At 36.4% G+C, this 23,967-nt stretch overlaps 1 protein-coding gene across 1 annotated transcript; it reads right to left on the bottom strand.

Moving 5' to 3' along the window:
• Nucleotides 1–1,805: 1,805 nt before the first annotated feature.
• Nucleotides 1,806–23,885, bottom strand: LOC143666681 (vomeronasal type-2 receptor 116-like). Its single transcript, XM_077140286.1, is given in 6 exon segments — nucleotides 1,806–2,722; nucleotides 12,203–12,326; nucleotides 12,668–12,895; nucleotides 13,676–14,482; nucleotides 14,951–15,242; nucleotides 23,863–23,885. Coding segments are annotated over 6 exon segments (2,391 nt in total).
• Between the last annotated feature and the right edge of the window lie 82 nt (nucleotides 23,886–23,967).

The following is a 23,967-nucleotide window of genomic DNA, read 5'->3' on the forward strand; positions in this document are numbered from 1 at the left end:
AGAGTATCCTAGTATTATTGTTGAAACATCTATCACTCCCTTCAGTTTTGCCAATGTCTCATGTACTTTGGAGCTCCTTGATTGGGAGCATAAACATTTATCACTGTTATTTCTTCTTGGTGACTTGTCTTTTTTATTAACATAAAGTGTCCTTCTTTGTCTCTTATGATGTCTTTAAATTAAAGTCCATTTTGTCCCATATTAATATAGCTACTCCTGCTTCTTTTGGCTATAGCTTGTGTGGAACATCTTTTTCCATTCTTTCATTTTCAATCTATTTGTATCCTTGTCTCTAAGATGAGTCTCTTGTAAGCAGCTTATAGCTGGAGTATATTTCTTAATCCATTATGCCAATCTGTATCTTGTAATTGGTAAGTTTATCCATTATCATTCAAAGTTATTGCTGTAAAGGCATTTCCTGTATCTTCCATGTTATCCTTTGGATTTTGTTGGTCAGATCTCTATATATTCTTTTCCTTCTTTCTCTTTTTGTCCTTTAAGTTATCCTTATTGGTACTCTTCAATTCTGTGCCCTCCTCCAGACCTTCCTCTCCTGTTTTTTCCTTTCAGCCAGAGGAACTCCCTTTAGTGTTCCTTATAGGAATACTACATGTCTACAAGAATACTACAGGGATATGTCTTGTTGACATTTTCTTTTAACCCTTGTTTGTCTGTGGAAATTTTAATTTTTCCCTCAGTTTTAAAGGATAATTTGGCTGGGCATGGAATTTCTCACTGGAATTCTTTCTCTTTCAGGATCTGAAATATATCATACCGCTGCCTTTTCACCTCCATAGTGCCAGTAGAATAGTCTGAACTCAATATTATGTAGTTTTCCTTGTACATAGTAGATTGTTTTTCTCTTGCTGCTTTCAGGATTTTCAGTGTCTCTTCAACATTTGACAGAATGATTAGTATGTGTCTTGGCATAAGCCTATTTGGATTTATTCTATTTAGAATTCATTGGGCTTCTTTGATTTGCCTATTTATGTCTTTTATATGGGTTGGGAAGTTTTTCCTCATTATGCCCTCCACTGATCTTCCTTGCCCTTTACTCTTCTGTTCTCCCTCTGGGACACCAATGATTCTTATATTTGTGCACTTTGTTTTTGTCTTTCATTTCTCTGAGATCCAATTCAAATTTTCCATATTTTTTGGTCATTTGCTCTTTTGTGAGTTCTAAATCAGAAGAGATATCTGCAAGAATACATGGTCAATTTTTAAATGAATGCCAATGAGAAAAGATCTGTGTTAGCAAATATTTATTCCTCTGTGATTAAGATAGGACACATCAGTGAATATAGAATAAAATTCATAAATATGCAGGGATTTTTATATAATAAACGAGCATTTCAAATTAGTAAGAAAATGAAGGAATAGTTTGCAAATGTGATCTTGGAGGATCAAATGACCTGAAGGAGGTGGCTAATATATTTAGGAGATGCTTTCTTTTGAAAGAAGGAAATGGGGAAAATATGAAAATGTAAGGAGAAAATTACATCAATGAGGGTTTAGCAAAAATGCTGAAAGGAAGTAATAGCAACAGTCCATAGTGCAACCAATGTGGATAACTCCAAACATTACTCTGACAGAAAATTTAGGTTTGGAAAACCTAGATGACTATAAGTTGTGGCACACTAGCATTGTCAAAGAGAGGAAGGAGAGCCACATCAGAGTTGAAAACTGAAACCCATCCAGTTCTCATCTTATTATCTCATATCTTATTTTTTCCCTCATATCTCCTTAAATGATTAACTTACTTAAGTTTTGGAGTCCTATTTGCCCAAGATACAAAAAAAGTTTACTCATAATCCCACAGGATGGGGCAATTTATCCCTTATCTCCATCAGGGTGTTCCTCTCGGGCTTTAGCAGTATAATGTAGCACTTGGGAGCAAAGATGCAGCCCAGGAGCCCAGCACTGGAGGCCAAGATGGAAAAGACCTCCACAGCCACCATGACCTTCCCTTTGGAGCTGTGGTAGACAGTAAGGAAGGTGACCCAGATGCTACAGAACACCAGCATGCTGAAGGTCATGGGCTTGGCTTCACTGAAGGCATCAGGCAGGTTTCTGGCCAGGAAAGCCAAGGTGAAGCTCCCCAGGGCCAGGGCACCCAGGAATCCTAGGACACAGTATAAGGCAGTGACGGAGCCCTTATTACACTTGATGATGATGCTACCATGCTCGGAATGAGTGTCTCTGTCCACGAAGGGGGGAGAAGTTCCCAGCCACAGCCCACAGAGAGTCATCTGGATCAGGGAACAGGTGGGAATGACAGAGTTTGGGGCCCCTGAGACCAACCATTGCCTCATCCTTCTTCCTGGGGTTGTAGCCTTGAAGGCCAGAATCACAGTGAGAGTTTTAGCCAAAGCTGTGGAAACAGCCACTGTAAATACAACTCCAAATACCACTTGTCGGAGGATGCAGGTGGCCGTGTTGGGATGGCTAATGAAGACCAGAGAGCAGAGGAAGCACAGGAGAAGGGAGGTGAGCATGATGTAGCTCAGAGTCAGGTTGTTGGCCTTGACTATGGGAGTATCTCGGTGTTGCACAAAGATCCTCAGGACTGCAGCAGTGATGAGAGAGAAGCTCAGAGCTGTGCAGGCCAGAGCTGCCCCCACAGGGTCTCCATAAGCCAGGAAGGTCACAGCCTTCTGCAGGCAGGGATCTCTCTCAGTATTTGGGTAGTGAGAGCCTGGACACTTGATACACTGATCCATATTTATTGAGAAATGCAGGATGTTGATATTTCTAATTAGGTAATGTTCACTTCTTCAAGGACCATCCTATTTGGCAAGTTGGTTTAAAATTTCCTTCTTGCAACTAATTAGCTAACAAATACATGTTTTTAAATGGAAAAGTTTTTAATTAAAACAATCAACTTTATTGTTTCTTATAGAAGCCTGAGTAATGTTTCTTCTGATGGCACATTCTCTGTTACATTTTTTCATATCATAAACCATCATATCAACCTATTTCTATTATCATTACCTTCTCTCTCATATCTTGGATTTATTATTCCAGCATCCAAAACATTTTTTGAGAAACTGCAGAGAGACAAAATGCTTGCTCTGTTCTGGGGATATAGAAGTGATCAAGTCTAGATACTTTCACTTGAAGAACTTCAGAACTACTCTATTTGTGATGCCTGAAATATTGTTAAATTTATCTTCTGCTTATTTTAACTTGTTGAATGTTTTTCTAATGTTAATCACTGTCTCCTATATTATAACAATCACTTGAATCTTTAATTATCTTTCATCCACTCATCACCAGTTAGACTCCAGTAATATTTATTAAAATACTGTCTTACCATTTTACTCCTTTGCATAAAATGACACAATGATTTTCCTTAAACTTTAGGAAAATATCCAAACTCATAACATGGTGAAAAAGACCCTTTGCAGTCTAAGTTTCACTCTCATCCCATCTCATTTTTCCATGCTCACAAATTTGATGCAAACCTACATGCAATTCTCAAGTCACTTTGCGCCCCTAGACTGGCATGACTGTGGGCAGACTTTTATTCTGCCTCTCTTAGCTCTGGTCCTTCTCTCTAGTCAGGAAGGATTCACACCTGTAATTATAAATTCTGCTTGTGCAGTCTTACCTGGGAAGTACCCTGAGCCTGTTTGGTTTATCACCTCCACGCATTTAGAGAGCATGCATCTCACATCTCTGTGAACTTCCCATACCTTGTTGTGATTTTCCATTTATTGGCCTATTTATATTATTAAGGGTGATAAATGACAGCCGTGTTTAGTTCAAGGAAAAGATTGAAAAAGTTAGACAAAATAAGGTTCAAATTGAAGCTTATCTTCTAATAGACATATGATCTTACTTATTTCAAACAATAGTAAAATGGTGTTGATGATGAAATCCTCCTCCCTTTGGATGTCATGTAGAGTGAGTAAGTGTACATGTAGTAGGTCTGTAGCATCTTTCATCTTTCAGTTATAGGTAGCACATCCTTTCCACATGTATGACTGGTCATAGTGTTGGGCATTTAAGGATTGTTTTTTCTTTTTCAATGACAGAATGAACTGCCTGAATTTTAAAAAAGAAACAGAATATGAAAGCCAAATTTTCACCTCCCCAAAGTACAGATTTCCAGATTTCACTGACACTGATATTTCTCTTTTAGTTTATTGTTTAAGCTTTCTGGCCAATACTCTGAGCATCATATATAAAAAGTGCAACAGATTTGTGTGCCTTAAAATGTGCAGAGTTTGCTTTTTATGTAGTCAAACTCATTTTTTTATTTCTTTGGTAATTTTTGCTATTGACTGATGCTTGGGAAATTGACCATAATGATATTTGATTGATACCTATTATCTTCTATGTTTCCTGGTATTTAGTGTTTTGCAAAAAGAAAAAATACATTTGGAATAGAAAATGAAGGGAAAGTTGCTTAGAAAAGAAGTTTTTCTGGCAATTAGCTGTGATATGGAAACCTGAATCCCTTCAAATGTGCTCATGTTTGTAAGTGCAGTGCTCAATATATATAAAGTGGATGAAACTAGGTTAAAGTATTCAGTTAGGCTATTAAAATTTCTGACATAAAGTTATCCTGGGTGCATTATTCTGCCTTTTTTGGGGAAATTGCCCTTGAATATATTTCTGTTTTCAAAGTTAATGGTAATTAAATATTTTCCAATAAATAGAAAACATAATTCATTTTGTAAAGCCCTGCAACAAAAAGAGATGAAAAGGGGATGTCAGGGTAGTTGAGTGGTGTAATTCCCACCTGCCATGCAGGAGACCTGGGTCTGATTCCCAGCCCATGCCCTTCTGAAAACAAACAAAAGAAACCAACAAAAGCAAACAAACAAGCAAGCAAAAAATTCAACAAATGGTGCTGCAATAATGGCATATTCACATGGAAAAAGAATGAAATGTGGCCCCAACACAGAGCAGACAAAAAAAAGTATCTATTGCAAACTATGGACTATAGTTAGTAATTTTTTTTCTGAGTTTTACAAAATGTTTTTATTGATAAAACAACACATAAAACATACAAACATTCTTAACATACAAGTATTCCATATATGGTGTACAATCAATGGCTCAAATGTCATCACATAGTTGTGTACTCATCACCATGATTACTTTTTTTAACATTTATTTACATCACTCCAGAAAAAGAAATAAAAAAGGAAAAAAGAAAAAACTCATATATACCATATCCCTTACACCTCTCTCTCATTGACCACTGTTATTTCCATCTACCCAATTTATTTTAACTTTTGTTCTCCCTATTATTTGTTTATTTTTATCCATGTTTTGTACTCATCTATCCATACCCTATATAAAAAGAGCACCAGACACAGAGTTTTCACAATCACATAGTCACATTGAAAAACTATATCATTATACAGTCATCTTCAAGAAACAAGGCTGCCAGAAAACAGCTCAACAGTTTCAGGTACTTCCCTCTAGCCATTCCAATACACCATAAACTAAAAAGGGGATATCATATAATGCATAAGAATAATCTCCAGGACAACCTCTACTCTGTTTGAAATTTCTCAGCCACTGACACATTATTTATATCCTGTCTCATCCCAGGATTTCTTTCCCATGTTGCCAGGGAGATTTACACCTCTGGGAGTCATGTCCACACAGAGGGGGAGGGCAGTGAGTTCACTTGCTGTGTCATCTTAAAGCTAAGCTCAGATATTAATTAGCATTTAAAATTTTAAGATTCACCTTCATAGTGAAACTGTTGTTGATACCTCCGAAGCATTTTTGAACTCACAATTCAGTGAAAGCTGATGATACATCTCCTACATCTGGTTAGGTAGTTAACATTTCCTATCTTGTATTATCTCAAGGTTTAGTATCATGTACTGTCTCAAAACTAAGTTCATTGATGTTTGAAGTTGTACCAAGTATTATCTCTCTTTTTTTAACATTTAAAAATTGTGAAACATATACAAAAAAGCAATAATTTTCAATGTACTTTTTTTTACCAAATAAACATTTTTTGCTTTAGTCTCACACATAAGGTGACATTTTAAAATATTAATTATCATCTATTTTCAGCACCCTGCAGTAATGACATTCCTTTGTTCTTCCTCAATTGTCAATGTACATTTTAACAAGTAGTTATGGAACAGATTTCACAGTTTGGTATGGGTTACAGTTCCACAATTTCAGGTTTTACCTTCTAGAATCTCTAAGACACTGGAGACTGACAGAAATGTCAATATATTGATTCAACAGTCATACTCATTTGTTAAATCCTATCTTCTTTGCTATATGCCTTCTCTTTAAATAACATATATACCTAAAAGCAATATATTTAAATGTACATCACAACAAATAGTTGTAGAACAGATTTCACAGTTTGGTATGAGTTACAATTCCATAATATTAGGTTTTATTTCTAGCTGCTCAAAGGTACTGGAGGCTAAAAGAAATATCAGTAAAATGATTCAGCACTCATTTGTTAAACCCAACTTTCTCTGATTAACTCCACCATCACCTCTGATCTTTCTCACCCTCTGTAGGGGTATTTGGGCTCTGCCCATTCAAACTTTTTTTTAAACTTTTTTTATTTGTATAGTATAATATATATATAAAGCAAAGAAATAAAAAAGCAATAGTTTTCAAAGCACTCTTAAAAAACTGCTTATAGGATAGATCCCAGAGATTATCATGGACTACCATATAATCCTCTCATATTTTCCTTTCTAGCTGCTCCAGAATATAGGAGGCTAAAAATCTTAAACACTTTTTTATCACCACAATTGACTTTTTTTCCCTTCTTTTTTTGTGAACAATAACACATCTACAAAAAAGCTATAAATTTCAAAGCACAGCACCACAATTAATTGTAGAACATATTTCAGAGTTTTGACATCGGCTACAATTTCACAATTTTAGGTTTTTCCTCCTAGCTGCTCAAAAATACTGGAGACTAGAAAGAGATACCAATTTAATGATTCAGCATTTATATCCATCTGTTAAGTCCTATCTTCTATGTATAAATTAACCATCCCTTTAATCTTTCCATACCTCTCTTTGGGGTTGTTTGGGCTATGACAATTCTAAATTTTTTTATATTGGAAGGTTCTGTCACTAATATGGGGTAGGAAGATGGAGCTATCTGATATCCTGGACAGGCTGGGCTAGGTTTCAGGACTTATCTGGTCCAGGGACCCATCTGGAGGGTGTAAGTTTCTGGAAAGTTACTCTAGTGTCTGGAACCCTTGTGGAATCTTATATATTACCCTAGGTGTTCTTTAGGATTGACTGGAATGGTCCTGGTTGGGGGTTGGCAGGTTATGATAGATAGCAAGCTTTAACTGAAGCATGCATAAGAGTAACCTCCAGAGTAGTCTCTCGACTCTATTTGAACTCTTTCTGCCATTGATATTTTATTAATTACACTTCTTTCCCCCTTTTTGGTCAGGATGTAATTGTTGATACCATGGTACCAGGTCTGGATTCATCCCTGGGAGTCATCTCCCATGTCACCAGGGAGACTTTCACCTCTGGATGTCATGTCCCACACAAGGGGGAGGGAAATGATTTCACTTGCAGAGTTGGGCTTAGAGTGAGTGAGGCCACATCTGAGCAACAACAGAGGTCCCTCAGAAGTAACTCTTAGGTGTGCCTATAGGTTGTCTAAGCTTCTCCATAACCAACATAAGCTTCAAAGGAGTAAGCCTCATGATCGAGGGCATGGCCTATTAATTTGGGTATCTCTAAAGTTTGACGCAGTATCAGGGGATTTTTTTATGGCAAGGTTAAATGGTTCCATAGTCTCTCTCCCTTTCCTCAGGGGATTTTGCCAATACTTTTTGATTATCTGCTTACTATACTCTAGGATGTATCCAGGCATTACATAATCTATACAGGATTAAAGGACCTCTTTCTTATTCTGTGCTTCCTGAGTTTCAGTTGTTCAAATGAGCTATACAAATATGTTGAAATAAATTATGCACTACAGAAAATTTCAGTTCCAGATCAAATAAACCCTTCTTCCATTGGTCTTAAAGAGTATGTGTGGTTCTAAAATATAGACACCGTCTTCCTTACACATATGTTCTGAATTACTTTAACCCCAACCTGTTCAGCTTCGTTCTTATCTCTAAATATCAGGTTATATATATAAAACAGCCTCTCAAAATCAAGAAATAATAATCACCACTCTGGACTTAAAGTGTTTGCTCTAAAAGCTTACAATCTAGACCCCTGATTTCTTATAAGCATTTTCTAAAGGTGACCTTTGCTTTTTTGTTTCTGGTTTATTTTGTCTCACCAAATGTCCCACATGTTCATTCACATTGTTGCATGCCTCATGACATGGTTCCTTTTGTAGCAGCCTTTTTTGTCTCTTGCAATGTCTTTACATTTAAAGTATATTTGGTCTGATATTAGTATAGCTACTCCAGCTTTCTTTTGGTTACAACTTGTGTGAAAAATCTTTTTCCATCCTTTCACTTTCAAACTACTTGTATCCTTGTGTCTAATATGAGTCTCTTGTAAGCAGCATATAGCTGGATTATATTTCTTAATCCATTCTACCAATCTGTATCATTTAATTGGTAAGTTTAGTCCGTTAACATTCAAAGTTATTACTGAAAATGCATTTCTTGATTCCACCATTGTATCTTTTTAATTTTATTTGTGAGATCTATATATTCTTTTCCTTCTTTCTCTTTGTATTATTTAAATTATCCTTAGTGGTATTCTTCAATTCTGTGCCCTCCTCCAGACCTCCTGTCTCTTGTCTTTTTTTTTCAGCCAGCAGAACTCCTTTTAGTATTTCTTGTAGGGCCGGTCTCTTGTTGACAATTTCTTTCAGGACTTCTTTGTCTGTGAAAACTTTAATCTCTCCCTCAATTTTGAAGGATGATTTGGCTGGGCACAGAATTCTTGGCTGGAAGTCTTTCTCTTTCAGGATCTTGAATATATCATACCACTGCCTTCTCACCTCCAGGGTGCTAGTTGAGTAATCTGTACTCAGTCTTATTTGATTTCCCTTGCAGTTTGATTTTCTCTTGCCACTTTCAGGATTTTCTACTTCTCTTCAACATTTGACAGACTGATTAGTATGTGCCTTGGGGAAGGCCTGTTTGGATTTATTCTGTTTGGAGTTCTTTGGGTTTCTTTGACTTGTATATTTGTGTCTTTTATGAGGGTTGGGAAATTTTCCCCATTATATTCTCAACTACTCTTCCTAGCCCTTTACTCCCTTCTTCTCCTGGGACACCAATGATTCTTATATTTGTGGGCTTTGTTACGTCTATCATTTCCCTGAGTTCCCATTCAATTTTTTCTATCTTTTTTTCCATTTGCTGTTTTGAGTCTTCAAAGTCAATTATCCTGTCCTTTATATTATTTATTCTTTGTCCTGTCTCTTCAAATCTGGTGTTGTTGTCTCTAATATGTTTTTTATCTGGTAAACAGAGTCTTTAATCTCTGTGATTTCCACTATTTTTCTATTTATTCTTTCAAATTCTCTTTGTGCTCTTCTACAGTCTTCTTGGTCTTCTTTATATCATTTGCTTTACCCACTTATTTTATTAAGTAGAGTTGCATGAACATCTTTGATTAGTTACTCTTACATCTGTGTCTCCTCAGGTGTTTTAATTTGGTCATTAGGCAGGGCTATCTCTGTCTGCATTGTGATATTCTTTGTGATCTTCTGCTGTCTTTGTGGCATGTAAATATCTTGATTGATTTACTTTGGGAGTTGATTTCTTTCAGTAGTCTAAGGCCTTATTTTGTGGGATAGTTGTACAGCACGGAGCAGGGCACAGGTGGAGCACTCAGTAGGGTGATTTGTTACAGGGCAGGTATGGGAACAGGCTGGGGATGTTACAATGATATTTGTGAATGTGGGCGTCCAGCAACTAGGGAGGATGTAGCTGTGCAGGTGCACCAGTCTGGGGGGTATAACCCTGGTGTGTGCTGGTCTAAGGCACCTATAGTTAGTAATATTTTAATATTCTCTTACCGAGAGTAACAAATGTACCACACCAATACTCTGGGCCAATAATGGGGGGAGATAAAGGGCATGGGAGGATTTGGGTTTTCTTTCTTCTTTTTATTTCTTTTTTGGAATAATGAAAATGCCCTAAAGTTTATTGTGGGGATGCATGCAAAACTGTAATGATGCTAGGAGCCACTGTTTGTGTACTTCAGATGGTTTGTATGGCATGTGAATATATCTCAATAAAATGGCATTCCAAAAGAGATGAAACTAAGAAATCTAGTTTACGATTTCCTTTTAATACCTGTCTAAAAAAAGGTGATGATATAGATTAATTTTGTTCCAACTAACTAACTAGTTTTCCTTATGTCCACAATTAACTTGTATGTGTGGCTGATGGAGCTCACATAGTTGCTATTAGTAATATTGAAGAAGTTACTTAAACTCTCAGAGTCTGTATTTTGCCATGTAGAAACTGGGACTAATTATAGCATCTATATCTGGAATTGTGAGGGTCCAAAGAGTTAAGATATGTAACGCCCTGAAAATAATGCCTGACACATATCAAGCACTATCTAAATGCTTGATGTTATTATTCCTTCTAATACCTGCTGATTTATTATGTGGCATCATACTTGAGGATCTCCATACAATTTCCTGGCTCTTTCTACCTACTCTCTGTTAATATCTCTTTGCCTAATTATTTAATGTTTTAAAAGCACATTTTAATATTTGGAATTTCAAACCCCCTGTGTTAGTTTGCATGCTGCTAAAATGCAATGTACCAGAACTGGAACAGCTTTAAAAAGGTGAATTTAATAACTTACAAGTCATCAGTTCTAAGGAAGTGAAAGGGTCCAAATTAAGGTATCAAGAAGTGGTTACCTTCACTCAAGAAGGGCTGATAGGTCAGTAACCCCTCTGTCACTTGGGAAGTCACGTGGCTGGCATCTGCCAACCTGGGCTCATTGTTTTCAGCCTCTGTTCCTGTGGGGCTTCCTCACTTTGCTTCTTTGGGGCTTACTGTTGTAGTTTGCGAACTGCCTGAATGCAACACACCAGAGATGGATTGGCTTTCAATAAAAGGGGATTTATTTAGTTAACATTAGTTCTTCAGAGGGAAAGAAGCTAACTTTCAACTGAGAGTCTTTCTTACATGGGAAGGCACAGGGTGGTATATGCTGGCCTTCTCTCCAGGCCTCTGGGTTCCAATAACTTTCCTAGGGGTGATTCCTTTTTGCATCTCCAAAGGCCTGGGCTGAGCTGTGAGTGCCGAGATAAGGTATGCTGAGCTGCCCTACAATGAGCTCTCTCATTTAAGCACCAGCCAATTAAATCAAACATCATTCATTGTAGCAGACACGCCTCATAGTCGACTGCAGATGTAAATAGCAACAGATGAGGTTCACATGCCATTGGCTTATGTCCACAACAGTAGAACTAGGCACCTTCACCTAGCCAACTTTAAACCTGAATCTAACTGCCACACTTGCTTTCATCTCTTGGCTTCCATTGGCTCTCTCCAGGTTCTGACTGACTTAATATCTCATGGTGATGTCTGCTGGGCTCCAGGCATCTCCAAACATCTATGTTTATGTTCTCTGAAGCAACTGTTCTCCAAACATCTACATCTGTTCTCTTTGTCATCTCTGAGGCTTCTGTTGGTTCTGACTCTTTCCAAAATGTTTCCTCTTTTAAAGGATTCCAGTAAATTAGTAAAGGCCGACCTTGAATAGGTGGAGCCACATCTCCATCTAACCAAAGGTCACACCCACAATTAGGTGCATTACATTTCCATGGAGATAATCTCATCAATAATTCCCAACCTACAGTACTGAATTAGGATGAAAAGAAACAGTTGCCTCCACAAGATTGAATCAGAATTAAAAACTGGCTTTTCTGGGGGTACATAATATTTTCAAACTGGCACACCTCCAATTTTAGGGTTGTTGTCAAATGCTTTGGATATTTTTTCCTGATTAGTCTTTCAGATAAACTTTTTAGTTGGTATAAGTGTCAAAATGTCTTTTGTCATTTTTGTTAAAAAATAATTTGTTTTAAAGATTAATTTAGCCATTATGTTTCTGGTATATTGCATTCTGTCAGCTTTTAAAACAACCACACTATGAAATTATTGAATAATTGAGTGAGTAACTATGACTCTAAGGTCCTATTTCATTCCTTTTATGTTTTCTTAGACAAATGAAGGAAAGTGGGTGGGAAAAAGATGTGGAGAAGTTATCTGTAGACCTGTACCTGTTTCATTAGAAATCTCATTTCCTGGGCAGGGGGTGCAGTCAAAGCAACAGGCAGCCTTTCCTTCTCGTGGGTTTTTCCAGAATCCAGGCTCACACCCCAGGCTGCATATAGAATGGGGCACCTAAAGAAATCAGAGGAGAAATATTAGCAATATACATAAGTACTATCTTATGTTGTTGACAATCAAGAAAATCGATTAAAATTGCATTTAATTAGCTGATTGGAAATACTTATATGGTTTTCGATACTAAATATACCAAGTGGGAAATACATGTTTGATGCTATGTTTTCCTTATTTATTCATTGTACAATTTTAAAGGTACATTAGTCAAGTTACAAGGTAAGTTAGATACATATAGGTGACTTTTCTAGGGAGCTAAAGGGGATGCAGAATCTCATGGCAGGGTTCTTCAAAAATTATTTATGAATAGCCTTGTATTATTGAAACAGCCTCCAACTGACCTCTTTAAAACTGATGGGCCACTCTATCAACTCTTCATTAATGGAGAAACCTTGATCACATGGAGCCTGTGGAGCAAACTGTCCTACTTTCACCTGTAATCCAATTCCATGAGGAAAACTCACATAGTTGAGAATATCACATGTGGCTTCAGAGATTCTTTCATTTTCCAAAAATATCTGCTTACCGGCACTGTTATTAAAATAGACATCCTTCAGAATGGCGTGGAGCTACAAAAGATGCATAAGTATGTGGATAAATAGAGCTTGAGTTTTAGGACACCTGAATTGGATTCACATCATTGAAACTTGTTATGCAGATGACTTTGCAAATCTCTCTTAATCTCTTTAATCCTTCATTAAAAATTCTCCCAAGTTCTTCGCAGTATTAATAGAGTCATGCACATATTGAGCTTAATACCATATGAATATACATCCTTGAAGGATGGCTTAAGGCTAGGAGATGAAAGTATTTTTCCATGTAATGTATCAGACAAATCTTCTTTATGTTCTATCCAGCCACAAACATTTGATACATTACTGTTTCAGTCTCATCTCTAAAATGCATGTAACAATAACTGTTGTCTAAATTACTGCAGAATTAAATTTGATATTCTCTAAATTTACTACCATAACAACTAGCAGTGAGGAGACACTAAGACCTAATCCCATCAATTTTGCAATTTAGTGACATCATGTGCTACATCCAGAGATACCTCAAGGTGGAAAGATACTGAAGGACCTTTGTTACACAAAGTATTGCTTTAGGTTCATAGCTGACTATTTTTCACTTCTGGCATTGGCATCTTCTTCTTAATGGTCATTTCTATATAAATAGGTTGACACAAACTGGATGAGATTCAACTCCCATGCTAAACAGTGAAAAATCACAGGAGCTTCTCGATCCTTGGATCAAGTAACTCAAAGTATATTTGGCTTGGGGGTCTTGTTGGGCTTCTAAATTACATTTAAGACTCAACATATATATTGGGTCTATGAAGTCAATACTACCTGCCAAGGTTGAAACTTGAGTTTATTTCCTATTTCCATAGGTTGACTTTCCACCAATTGAAGCAGCATTTCATGCAGTGATTGGGCCAGAGCATACACAGCATTATAAACATAGTAACTCCATTCAGACATGGTTGTGTCAAACTGGTGCAAAGGCAGAGATTCCAAGGAGGCATTTGGTACACAGGCCTCCAGCTTATCACAGTCAGATTTAGATATGGATCAACCAAAATGTATAAACCATAATTTGCTGAGATAAAAGTCTTCTGGGTATTTGGAAGGTTTTGCTGTCTGGAGAAAGTGTTTGAAACCAGGGATCTCACTGTGGTGGTGAGAAAATGATAGTGTCCCATGGAATGTGTCAAGCATGGTCAATCTCTCACTGTGTGTAAAATCCCACTGTGATGTAGTGATCCAAACTTTCCATGTCACAGCATAATTCCATCTATCAAAGTTCAGACCTAGAAGTGAATCTGTGTCACCATAAATGATCACAACTCTTGCTGATGAATCTTTGATTCTGATGAGGTATTTCCAGTCCAGGACAATATAACTTCTCTCAATGATAGAGATCATTTCCACAAATGCCACACAGATACCATTTTTATCCATCTCTCCTCTCAGTTCTGACACAAATCGAGTACCTTTCATATCTTCTGATGCAACCAGCCCAACCCATGTCCAGTGGAAATGCAGCATTAATAACACTATGCCCATGGGCAGAGAAGTATCTTTGGGTGCCATGTGATAGAGTGATGGAAATTGGCTATTTTCATACAGAAGAGGTTCAAAGAGGCCATATGTAAGCTGAAAGATGAAAGAGTTAATTACATTGAGTTCAATGGAAGTAACCTGAGAAACAATATAGCAGTGAATTCCAATCTGGAAGTTTGACAACCCTTAATGGTTATTTAATAAAGTATAGAAGGGGCGATTTGCTCATTTCAGTATCACTGCAGCATTTCCTTCTAAGAGTTTTGGGAAAATCTCTTTCATTCTAGGAGCTTTGTTTAGATACGCATTTCCTACAAAGTCCCATAAACTACCTCCCCTGAAGTTCTTTAAATATTTGTGCTTTCTTCTCCTGGCTTCCTTCTATTTTCTCTCTTCATGAGAAATAAAATTTATACACACACACATATGCCCACACATTTCTATATTCTAGTGGTACTCCTGGGTTGAATAACCACTGTTTCCTCCTTCACTTCTTAGCCACCTGAGAATAGCTCTAGAGGAGTGAAGCATTATTCCTTTTCACCCCACACCAGACCTCACCTGTGGAAAATTGTAGAGTTCCAGCAGTGTCCCCATCTGAGCAGAAATTGACCAAGTGGTTCTTGTAACAACTGCTACAGATTTGCTCTTTCTTTCACAAAAATAATTAGGAATGGCCTTCCCAAGGCCAGACAGCCATATCAGGCAATTCTCCAATGTTCTTTGTTCACTGGGCAAGGCATTGTAGAGATCATATCCCGGGGAAATGTTGGGTAAAAGATGAGGGCTCTTGTTGATATTCTCAATAGCAAAAACAAAGGCCAGAACATATTGGTAGTGTTTGGAGAAAAACCTGCATTTGAGAACATAATGATGCTTAAGGAAAAGTGTCAAGTCCTGTCCTTTGCTGTTATACCTAATCAAGGATCAGGTGAGTATCTTGGTCAGAGATCGGTGCCCAGCCAGCATTTTCGATGTGCATCAATAGCTGCCACTCCTACCACCTTAGTATTTACTAATATAATTATTACTGTCATATCTCTCTAGGTCTTAAATTTAATGCTATGTGTTCTGAAGTGGGAAATCAGTATCCAAAATAGAGTGTCATTAATAAAGTTGTAGGTCATAGGATAGATATTTCAGACAGGTTTAAATGGTTTTATTCCTCAAACCCATGCATGAGAGTTATTCTTAAAATCAAAGGTATTTTATTCAACTTCCCCAAGTTGAATTCTGGATATCTCACAAGCAGTGTAGACAACCAAAGCTATAGGCTGAGCCCCCAGTCTTGGGGTTTGTTCATATGAAACTTAACCCCACAAAGAATAGGTCAAGTCTACTTAAAATTTAGGCCTAAGAATCACCCTCAAAAGAGCCTCTTTTGTTGCTCAGATGTGGCCTTTCTCTCCAGCCAACACAATGAGCAGTCTTACCACCATCCCCCTCTCTGTGTGGGACATAACTCCCAGGGGTGTGGACTTCCTGGCAACGTGGGACAGAGATCCTGGAATGAGACTCAGCATCAAGGGACTGAGAAAAATCCTAGAATGAGCTGAGAATTAACATCAAGGGATTAAGAGAACCTTCTCGACCAAAATGGGGAAGAGTGAAATGAGACTAAGTGTCAATGGCTGAGAGATTCCAAACAGAGTTGAGAGGTTATCCTGGAGGTTATTCTTACACATTAAATAGATATCACCTTATTGTTCAAGATGTAGTGGAGAGGCTGGAGGGAACTGCCTGAAAATGTAGAGCTGTGTTCCAGTAGCCATGTTTCTTGATGATGATTGAATAATGATATAACTTTCACAATGAGACTCTGTGAATGTGAAAACCTTGTGTCTGATGCTCCTTTTATCTACTATATCAACAGAAGAGTAGAACATATGGAATAAAAATAAATAATAGGGGGAACAAATGTTAAAATAAATTTAGTTTGAAATGCTAGTGGTAAATGAAAGCGAGGGGTAAGGGGTATGGTATGTATAATCTTTTTTTTCTCTGTTATCGTTTTATTTCTTTTTCTGTTGTCTTTTTATTTCTTTTTCTAAATCGATGCAAATGTCTAAGAAATGATGAATATGCAACTATGTGATGATATTAAGAATTACTGATTGTATATGTAAAATAGAATGATATCTTAATGTTTTGTTTGTTGTTAATTTTTTTTAATTAACAAAAAAGAAAAAAAAATCAAAGGTATTTCAGAGAGTGGCTTCAGTTTTTAAATATATATATTTTTTGCATGGGTAGGCACCAGGAATCAAACTTGGGTCCCTGGCATTGCCAGCGAGAACTCTGTCTGTTGAGCCATCATAGCCCACCTGAGTGGCTTCAGTTTTAACACCAGGTGGAAGGGCTCAGGAATAGTGAATTTCATTCTTCTCAGTGTCAGTGAAGCCATGAAAATTAAGTCCCAAACACCATATATTATGAGAAAGGACCAAGGCAGGCAAAGGAATAGCATGAATAGGATGAGATAGGGTGTTGATCAGATACCTTAACCTCTGCCTCAGACAGTGAAGGATCAGCAGATTTAAAAGTCAAGATACAGGAACAGTGTTTCACAGTTCCTATGTGGGGAATTTGGAAGAGAATCACATGAGTCACTGAGAGAAGTATGAAGAGGTAGAGGTATGTGATGATGCTAGTTTATACCTCAGTGGACTGTAGGAGATTAAAGAGATGTGGCTTCTCTAATTTCATCATCAGTAAAATTAAAAAGTAAATTGTACATTGATCAATGGAATTGATTTGAATGTTTATAAATAGACCCTCAGATCTATGGTCAATTGATTTCTGGTAATGTTCCCAAGCCCATGCAACTGCAATGTAATAGCCTGGTCAATAAATGATGCTGGGAGAACTGGATATCCAAATCCGAAAGAAATAAAGAGGACCTCTATCTCACTCCCTATACAAAAGTTAACTCAAGTGGATCAAACACTTAAATATAAGAGTCAGTACCATAAAAGCCTAGGAGAAAATGCAGGGAAACATCTTCAAGATCTAGTGATAGGTGTTAGTTTCCTAGACATTTCACTGAAATGACGAGCAGTGAAAGCAAAAATAGATTAATGGGACCTTCTCAAAACTGAATTCTTCTCTGCTTCAAAGGACTGTGACACAAGGGTGAAAAGGCACCCAGCTTTATAGGAGGAAATATTTGGTAACCACATATTTGATATGAGTTTGATATCCAGATTATTCAACAAAATCCTACAACTCAAGAAAAAAGACAAGCAATCCACTTTAAAAATGGGCCAAAGACATGAATAGACATTTAAATATTTATGCTTTCTTCTCCTGGTTTCTTTCCAGGAATAGACATTTTTTACAAAGAAGAAATACTATGGCTTAAAAGCACACAAAAAATATGCTCATCTTCTCTAGGTAGAAGGGAATGCACATCAAACCACAATGAGCTATCATTTTGCACCTATTAGAATGGTTACCATTAAAGAAACAGGAGACTGTAGGCATTGGAGTGGATGTGGAGAAATAAGAACACTTAGACACTGCAGATAAAAGCGTAAAATTGTACTGCCACTGTGGAAGATGGTTTGGCAGTTTCTCTGAAAGCTTAGAATAGGATTGCCCTATGGTCTGGCAATCCTGCTACTTTTTATAAAACCAGGAGATCTGAAGGTAGGGATGCAAAAAGACATTTGCATGCCAAGGTTCACAGCAGTATTATTATTATTTTAAATATTTTTACTGACACATCTTCAAACACATATATTCCATACATGGTGTATAGTCAGTAATTCACAATCTCATCACATAGTTGTGTATTCATCACTGTGATCATTTTTTAGAACTTTTGCATCACTCCAGAAAAAGTAATAAAAAGAAAAAAGAAAAAAAGCATACATACCATACCCCTTACCCCTCCTTCTCATTAACCACTAGTAATTCCATCTACTCAATTTATTCTACCTCTTATCCTCACTACTATTTATTTAATTTTTTATCCATATATTTGTGCTAATCTGCCCATACCCTGGATAAAAGAGCATCAGACACAAGATTGTGATGCATCATAATCATACAGTCACATTGTAAAAGTTATATCTTCATACAATCATCTTTAAGAATCAATGCTACTAGAACACAGCTCAACAGTTTCAGGTACTTCTCTCCAGCCACTTCAATACACCATAAACTAAAAAGGGATATCTATATAACACATAAGAATAGCCTCCAGGATAATTTTTCAATGTTGTTTGAAACCTCTCAGCCACTGAAACTTTATTTTGTCTAATTTCTGTCTTCCCCTTTTTGGTCAAAAAGACTTACTCAATCCCTTGTTGCTGCATCCTGGCTCATCCTGGGATTTCTGTCCCACATTGCCAGGGAGATTTACACTCCTGGGAGTCATATCCCACATAGTGCAGAGGGCAGTGGGTTCACCTGCAGAGTTGGCTTAGTGAGAGAGGTCACATCTGAGCAACCAAAGGTGTTCTCGGTGGAAGGGGTGGGTGACTCTTACGCTTAATTTTAAACAAGCTTAGCTTATCCTTTGCAGGAATAAGTTTCATAGGGGCAATCCCCAAGACTCAGGGCTCAGCATATTGATATGATTGTCCCCACTGCTTGTGAGAATATGAGAAATTCTCCCAATGGGGAAGAATATTGCCTTCTTTCTCCCCAGTTTCCCAAGGGGATTTTGCAAATACTTCTTTGTTCACTGCCCAAATTACTCTGGGATATATGGAGACATCACATTAACCTGGATAAACCAACAAAATCTCACACCCTATTCAAGATCCCATGTACTTATGGTGTTCAACCAAACTGACCATACAAGTTAAATTAGATAATGTACTTTGTAAAATATAATTTTTTCATAGCAGTGTTATTCACAATTATCAAAAGATGGGAACAATCCAAGTGTTCATCAACTGATAAATGGATTTAAAATTGTAGTATAACAAATGATGCAATATTATTCAGCAGTAAGAAGAAATGAAGTCCTGAAGCATGTAATCACATGGATGAACCTTGAGGACATAATGTTGAGTGAAGTAAGTCAGACACAAAAAGGCCAAATAATGTGTGGGCTCACATTTAACATTCTGTTAAAATGTACAGAATTTTAAACCAGGTTGAATTTTAATGATTGGAAACAGATAAAGGTGATAGTAGCATATTATTGTGAGTATAATTAACAGTGTTGAAATGTGTATGAATGAGGCTGACAGGGAAGTTTAGGGACCTATATGTCACTAGAAGGAAAGCCAGAGATTACAACTTGGAACTGTTTAACTCAGGCAATCTTGTGGTGATCAATGGTGAACTTGATCACCATTCAGGTTCATGAACTCGAACAAATGTACAAAACTATTACAAGGAGATAATAATAGAGTGGTGTATTAGAAAAAAAAGTACTTATTGAAAGGTATGGACTATAGTTAACAATAATACCTTAATATTTTTCATCAAAAGCAACAAATGTACTACACCAATGCTAGGGATCAATGATGGGTGGGGGAAATAAGGAATATGGGATGTTTGGTTTTTCTCTCACTCTTTTTTTTTTTTGAGTAATGAAAGTGTTCTAAAATGGATCACGGTGATGAATGCGCAACTATGCCACTGATTGTATACTTTGAATGGATTGTAAAGTGTGTGAAAATATCTCATTAAATTTGCATTAAAAAGAAAAAAATCACAATCTTTGGCAAAATAGAAGTCATTAACTATTTTCTGTTATAAACAATTTAATAATGAAACAAAGGAGTAACTTGATTATTTTAAGCCTCCTATTTAAGTTATTCTTGCCCATTTACATATATGTATTTTTACTTCTGTGCATGTTTATTTAGGTACACCTACTTAGCACCTATACTTTTCGTTGGACGTTTTTCCTTTTCAGCATTCTTCTCTAACCATATTTCTTTTTTTCTGAGGTATGTCCTGGACGCTTTCATCTTTCATGTCCTGCAGTTTTCATGAAAACTTTAAAGTGATTAATTTACTTTGTTTAATCTTCTTTGGTAGGATTTTTACTCTCTGTATTTAGTCTTTTGTCTGGTTTGGAAAATGATCATACATTAGCTATCCAAATATTGCCTCTCCAACATGTCCTGTCTTGCTTTCATATCTGCATCTGATTTGGAATTTTTAAAATTTGGCATAGCTTTCTTCTAATTTGACAGCTATGGTTGAAAAGTTTTTTAGTTCTTTATAAATTTATTTTTTACAGTCTCTTGCCTGCTAAATTCTGTCTAATTCCTTTTATTTATTCTCCAGTTTTTAATTTTCTCTTCAACTCTGTGTAATCTGTAGTAAAATGACTTATAGCCATATCATAACATCTACATTTTTATTTCCAATGTTTTTTATTTTTATCAAATTTTCATATAATATCCCCTCCATTTTCATGCTCATTATTGTGATTCCACTTTGTCTTTTATAATTTTATAACAGTTTATTTTGGGGGCCTGGTGATTTCAGTAGGCAAGTCTGTGGGAATCTAAATATTTATTTTTATCTTGAGTTGTATTGACTGTTGTGTGTTCCCTTATATATTTGGTGAAATCATGAGCAGATTGTGAGCTCATGCTTGTTTTGATTTTAATCCATGCATAATCTGGGCCTGTGTTTAGTATATTTCTCTACAGGGTGTTTATATTGCATTCTGCTTTAAGACAGATGTCATATCAACCAAGGGGGCTGCGAAGCTCTGACTGTGCCCTAGGCTGACCCTCTCTAAGCTCAAGAGACACAGGTTTCCTTCTGCTGTGCTGTTAAGCTCTTGCTCTGCAAACCCTAATAGTTCAGTGCTCACTTTTGGCTTTTATTGGTTGTTCTTTCTCATTTTTGTCCCTGGGGATTGTATTTACTTTGTATGATACAAAAAAAAATGCAATAAAATTTAGAATTCATCCAGGACCTAGTTACATTTTATTAGGACCTTCAGAAAATCCCAAATTTCATTAAGTCAGTAAAGGAAGTCTCACATTTCTTTCCTATTATTTGCCCACACATGTATTCTTTGTGCTGGCTGGAAAAACAATTTTTCCTCTTTGGCAAAAATTATTTTGGGGTATTTGACAAAATAAGCTGTTGCTTAGAATATTTACTCTAGAAGTTTCATTATGAATAATTAAATCTGTATTTTTGAATAATTATAATAGATGACATTATTGAAGAATTGGTTAGATTTAAATAAGAGCTATAGATTGGAAAATAGTATTATATCAGTGTAAATGTCCTGATTTTTATAATAATACTGTGGCTGTATAAAAGAATGGATTTTTAAATAACTATAGTATTTTCCTAGGATATACTTTTTAGGAACTATCTGCAATGTACTCCCAAACAATTCAGAAAAATATTAGAGGATGGTGGAAAGGAAGGAAGAAAGTCATGACAGCATATTGAATTTCTTAATAAGTATGGCCAAATATAAAGAAAATAAAGAGTAACATGAAATATGGACATATATTTAAAAGGCTGCACATCATGTATCCTTGAGGACAAACTTTTACCTGCACTTCTAGAACATTAGATGCAAATTACTTCAGACTCAGCAAATCTAAATGAGCCAAAGATAGTAAGAGAATTACTGATGTCATTCCGTACCAGCTTTTATCAAGAGAGGATGTCACACATGTACCATTATCTATTTCAAGTAAGAAATTAACAAAGACAAAGGAGGTTAATTCATAAAATGTGTGCAGTCAATACCATAGTATTAGTATATACAAAGCAACTTTTAGAAATGTGACGACACATAGAGGAATTTGCATGAGATTGCATTTGAGACACTAGAAAGGGGAAAAGTTTTTCATTTCATTTTGAAATTTGACAGTTTGGGAATAATGATCATGTTATGTTTTTATACACTAATCCAAAATAAAACCAGATGGTCTAATGAGTTCAAAAAGAAGCGATAAAGTTAAATAAGTTTATATTTATAATTTATATTTAAAAACTTATAAATAAATAGTGGGCGGTGTGACACAAAGGCAGGAAGAGTAAGAGAAAAAAGGTAGAGATAGGACTAATCTGAAAATTGATGGTTTCATTTCTTTAGTGCAACAAAAATGTTTTCTATAGTCATCAACAATCTGGTAAAATATTTGCAGCACGTTTGGTGTTCAATTTTAGTTCAGAACATAAAATCCTGTTTTAAGAGTAAAATTCATTATTCAGTATTTCATTAGAAATACTGGCAAAGGACATAAAAAGTCCAGTCAGCCAAAAGTAACTAGGTGCATAAAACACATTAGACAAATTTAAAAGGCTACACACCATATATCCTTGAGGACAAATAGTAATAACAGAAGTGCAGAAAATATGACAGAAACAGTTGTCCTCACACCCTGAGTTAAGGAGATGATAAATTTGTCCATTTGGAAACACACCAAATGAATATATCCATTCATTTGAAAGTATGAATTTTAAGTATTTAAATGTACACAGACTTGCATCAGCCTCTTTGCTCTTAAGAATTTATTTATTCTAATCAGAATTGTGCAAAGAATTCTGCATAGGAATCTTCTTGTGTTAACATTGGTGATATCAAACATTTAGAAATAATCAAAATTAGATGGTAGAATATTCTACAGCTGTAAAACATAGCAATACTAAAAGTAGTTATTTACTTACAAATATAGAAATATACATTTGATATAATGAGAGGTAAGAAGATCAGTTAAGGAGCAGAGAGAATATAATCTCATTTTAAGGTAAATTCACAATTTTATAGCATATTGGAAGACAGAAAAATCTCACACGATATTGAACACGGTTATTTGAGTGCAGGGAGGTGGTAGATGCACATATCTCTGAATAAGTTTTCCTGTCAAGGCCGGTGGGTCCCCGAAGTTTTTCAACATATAAGCAGAGTGCAGAAAGTCTTTCCCATTGTGATTTGGAGAAATGATATTTTCTCCAATCTAACCTGCCTTAAGCAAACATATAAATCAAACATGCCCTCTTCCTGCAAAGAGACTCAAGAGCACACATTGCCTGACTTAAACTCACTCAGATCCTGAAGCTGTCACATAGGCCAATACTGATTGAACAACAGCATCTACGAAGTAGGAGGCAAAATAAGTTTAAACTAAATAACAAAAGTGTGCTGAAATAAAACCCTCTCAATAAAACCCCAATAAAGTTCAGCCCCTTTGTCCCTAGAGCAGTAAGTGAAGCTGAATTAAATCAAAGGAAATTAATTTAATAAGCGAGGCACATCTTATCTAGGGCTGGTTATCAGGAGCAGGAGGTTTGCAGCCCTCCTGGCACAAATAAATAAATATAGATATTGTGCAACAAAATAGGTTTCTGTCATAGGAATTCATTGACCCAGTGGCTTTTTTAAAAATAAGATTATTAGCCATTTTCCCACTCAAATAAAGAAATGTGGACACATTCCTGGTAGACTGTAGAGAAGAGTAGCTGCTGTGGCCTCTGAGGCTCAGCTTCAGCCCACACCCTGTGTGTCTGAGGGCCTCACTTACCCTCTCCCTGGGGACCCCTTCATTGCCTGAAAAAGCCATGGCAGGAGGTCAGGGATTGTGGAGTCTGGCTGAGAAGCCCTGCCAAAAGCAAAGAGATGAAGGAAA

The sequence above is a fragment of the Tamandua tetradactyla genome, chromosome 23, assembly GCF_023851605.1.
Source record: "Tamandua tetradactyla isolate mTamTet1 chromosome 23, mTamTet1.pri, whole genome shotgun sequence".
NCBI classification, from domain to species: Eukaryota; Metazoa; Chordata; class Mammalia; order Pilosa; family Myrmecophagidae; genus Tamandua; species Tamandua tetradactyla.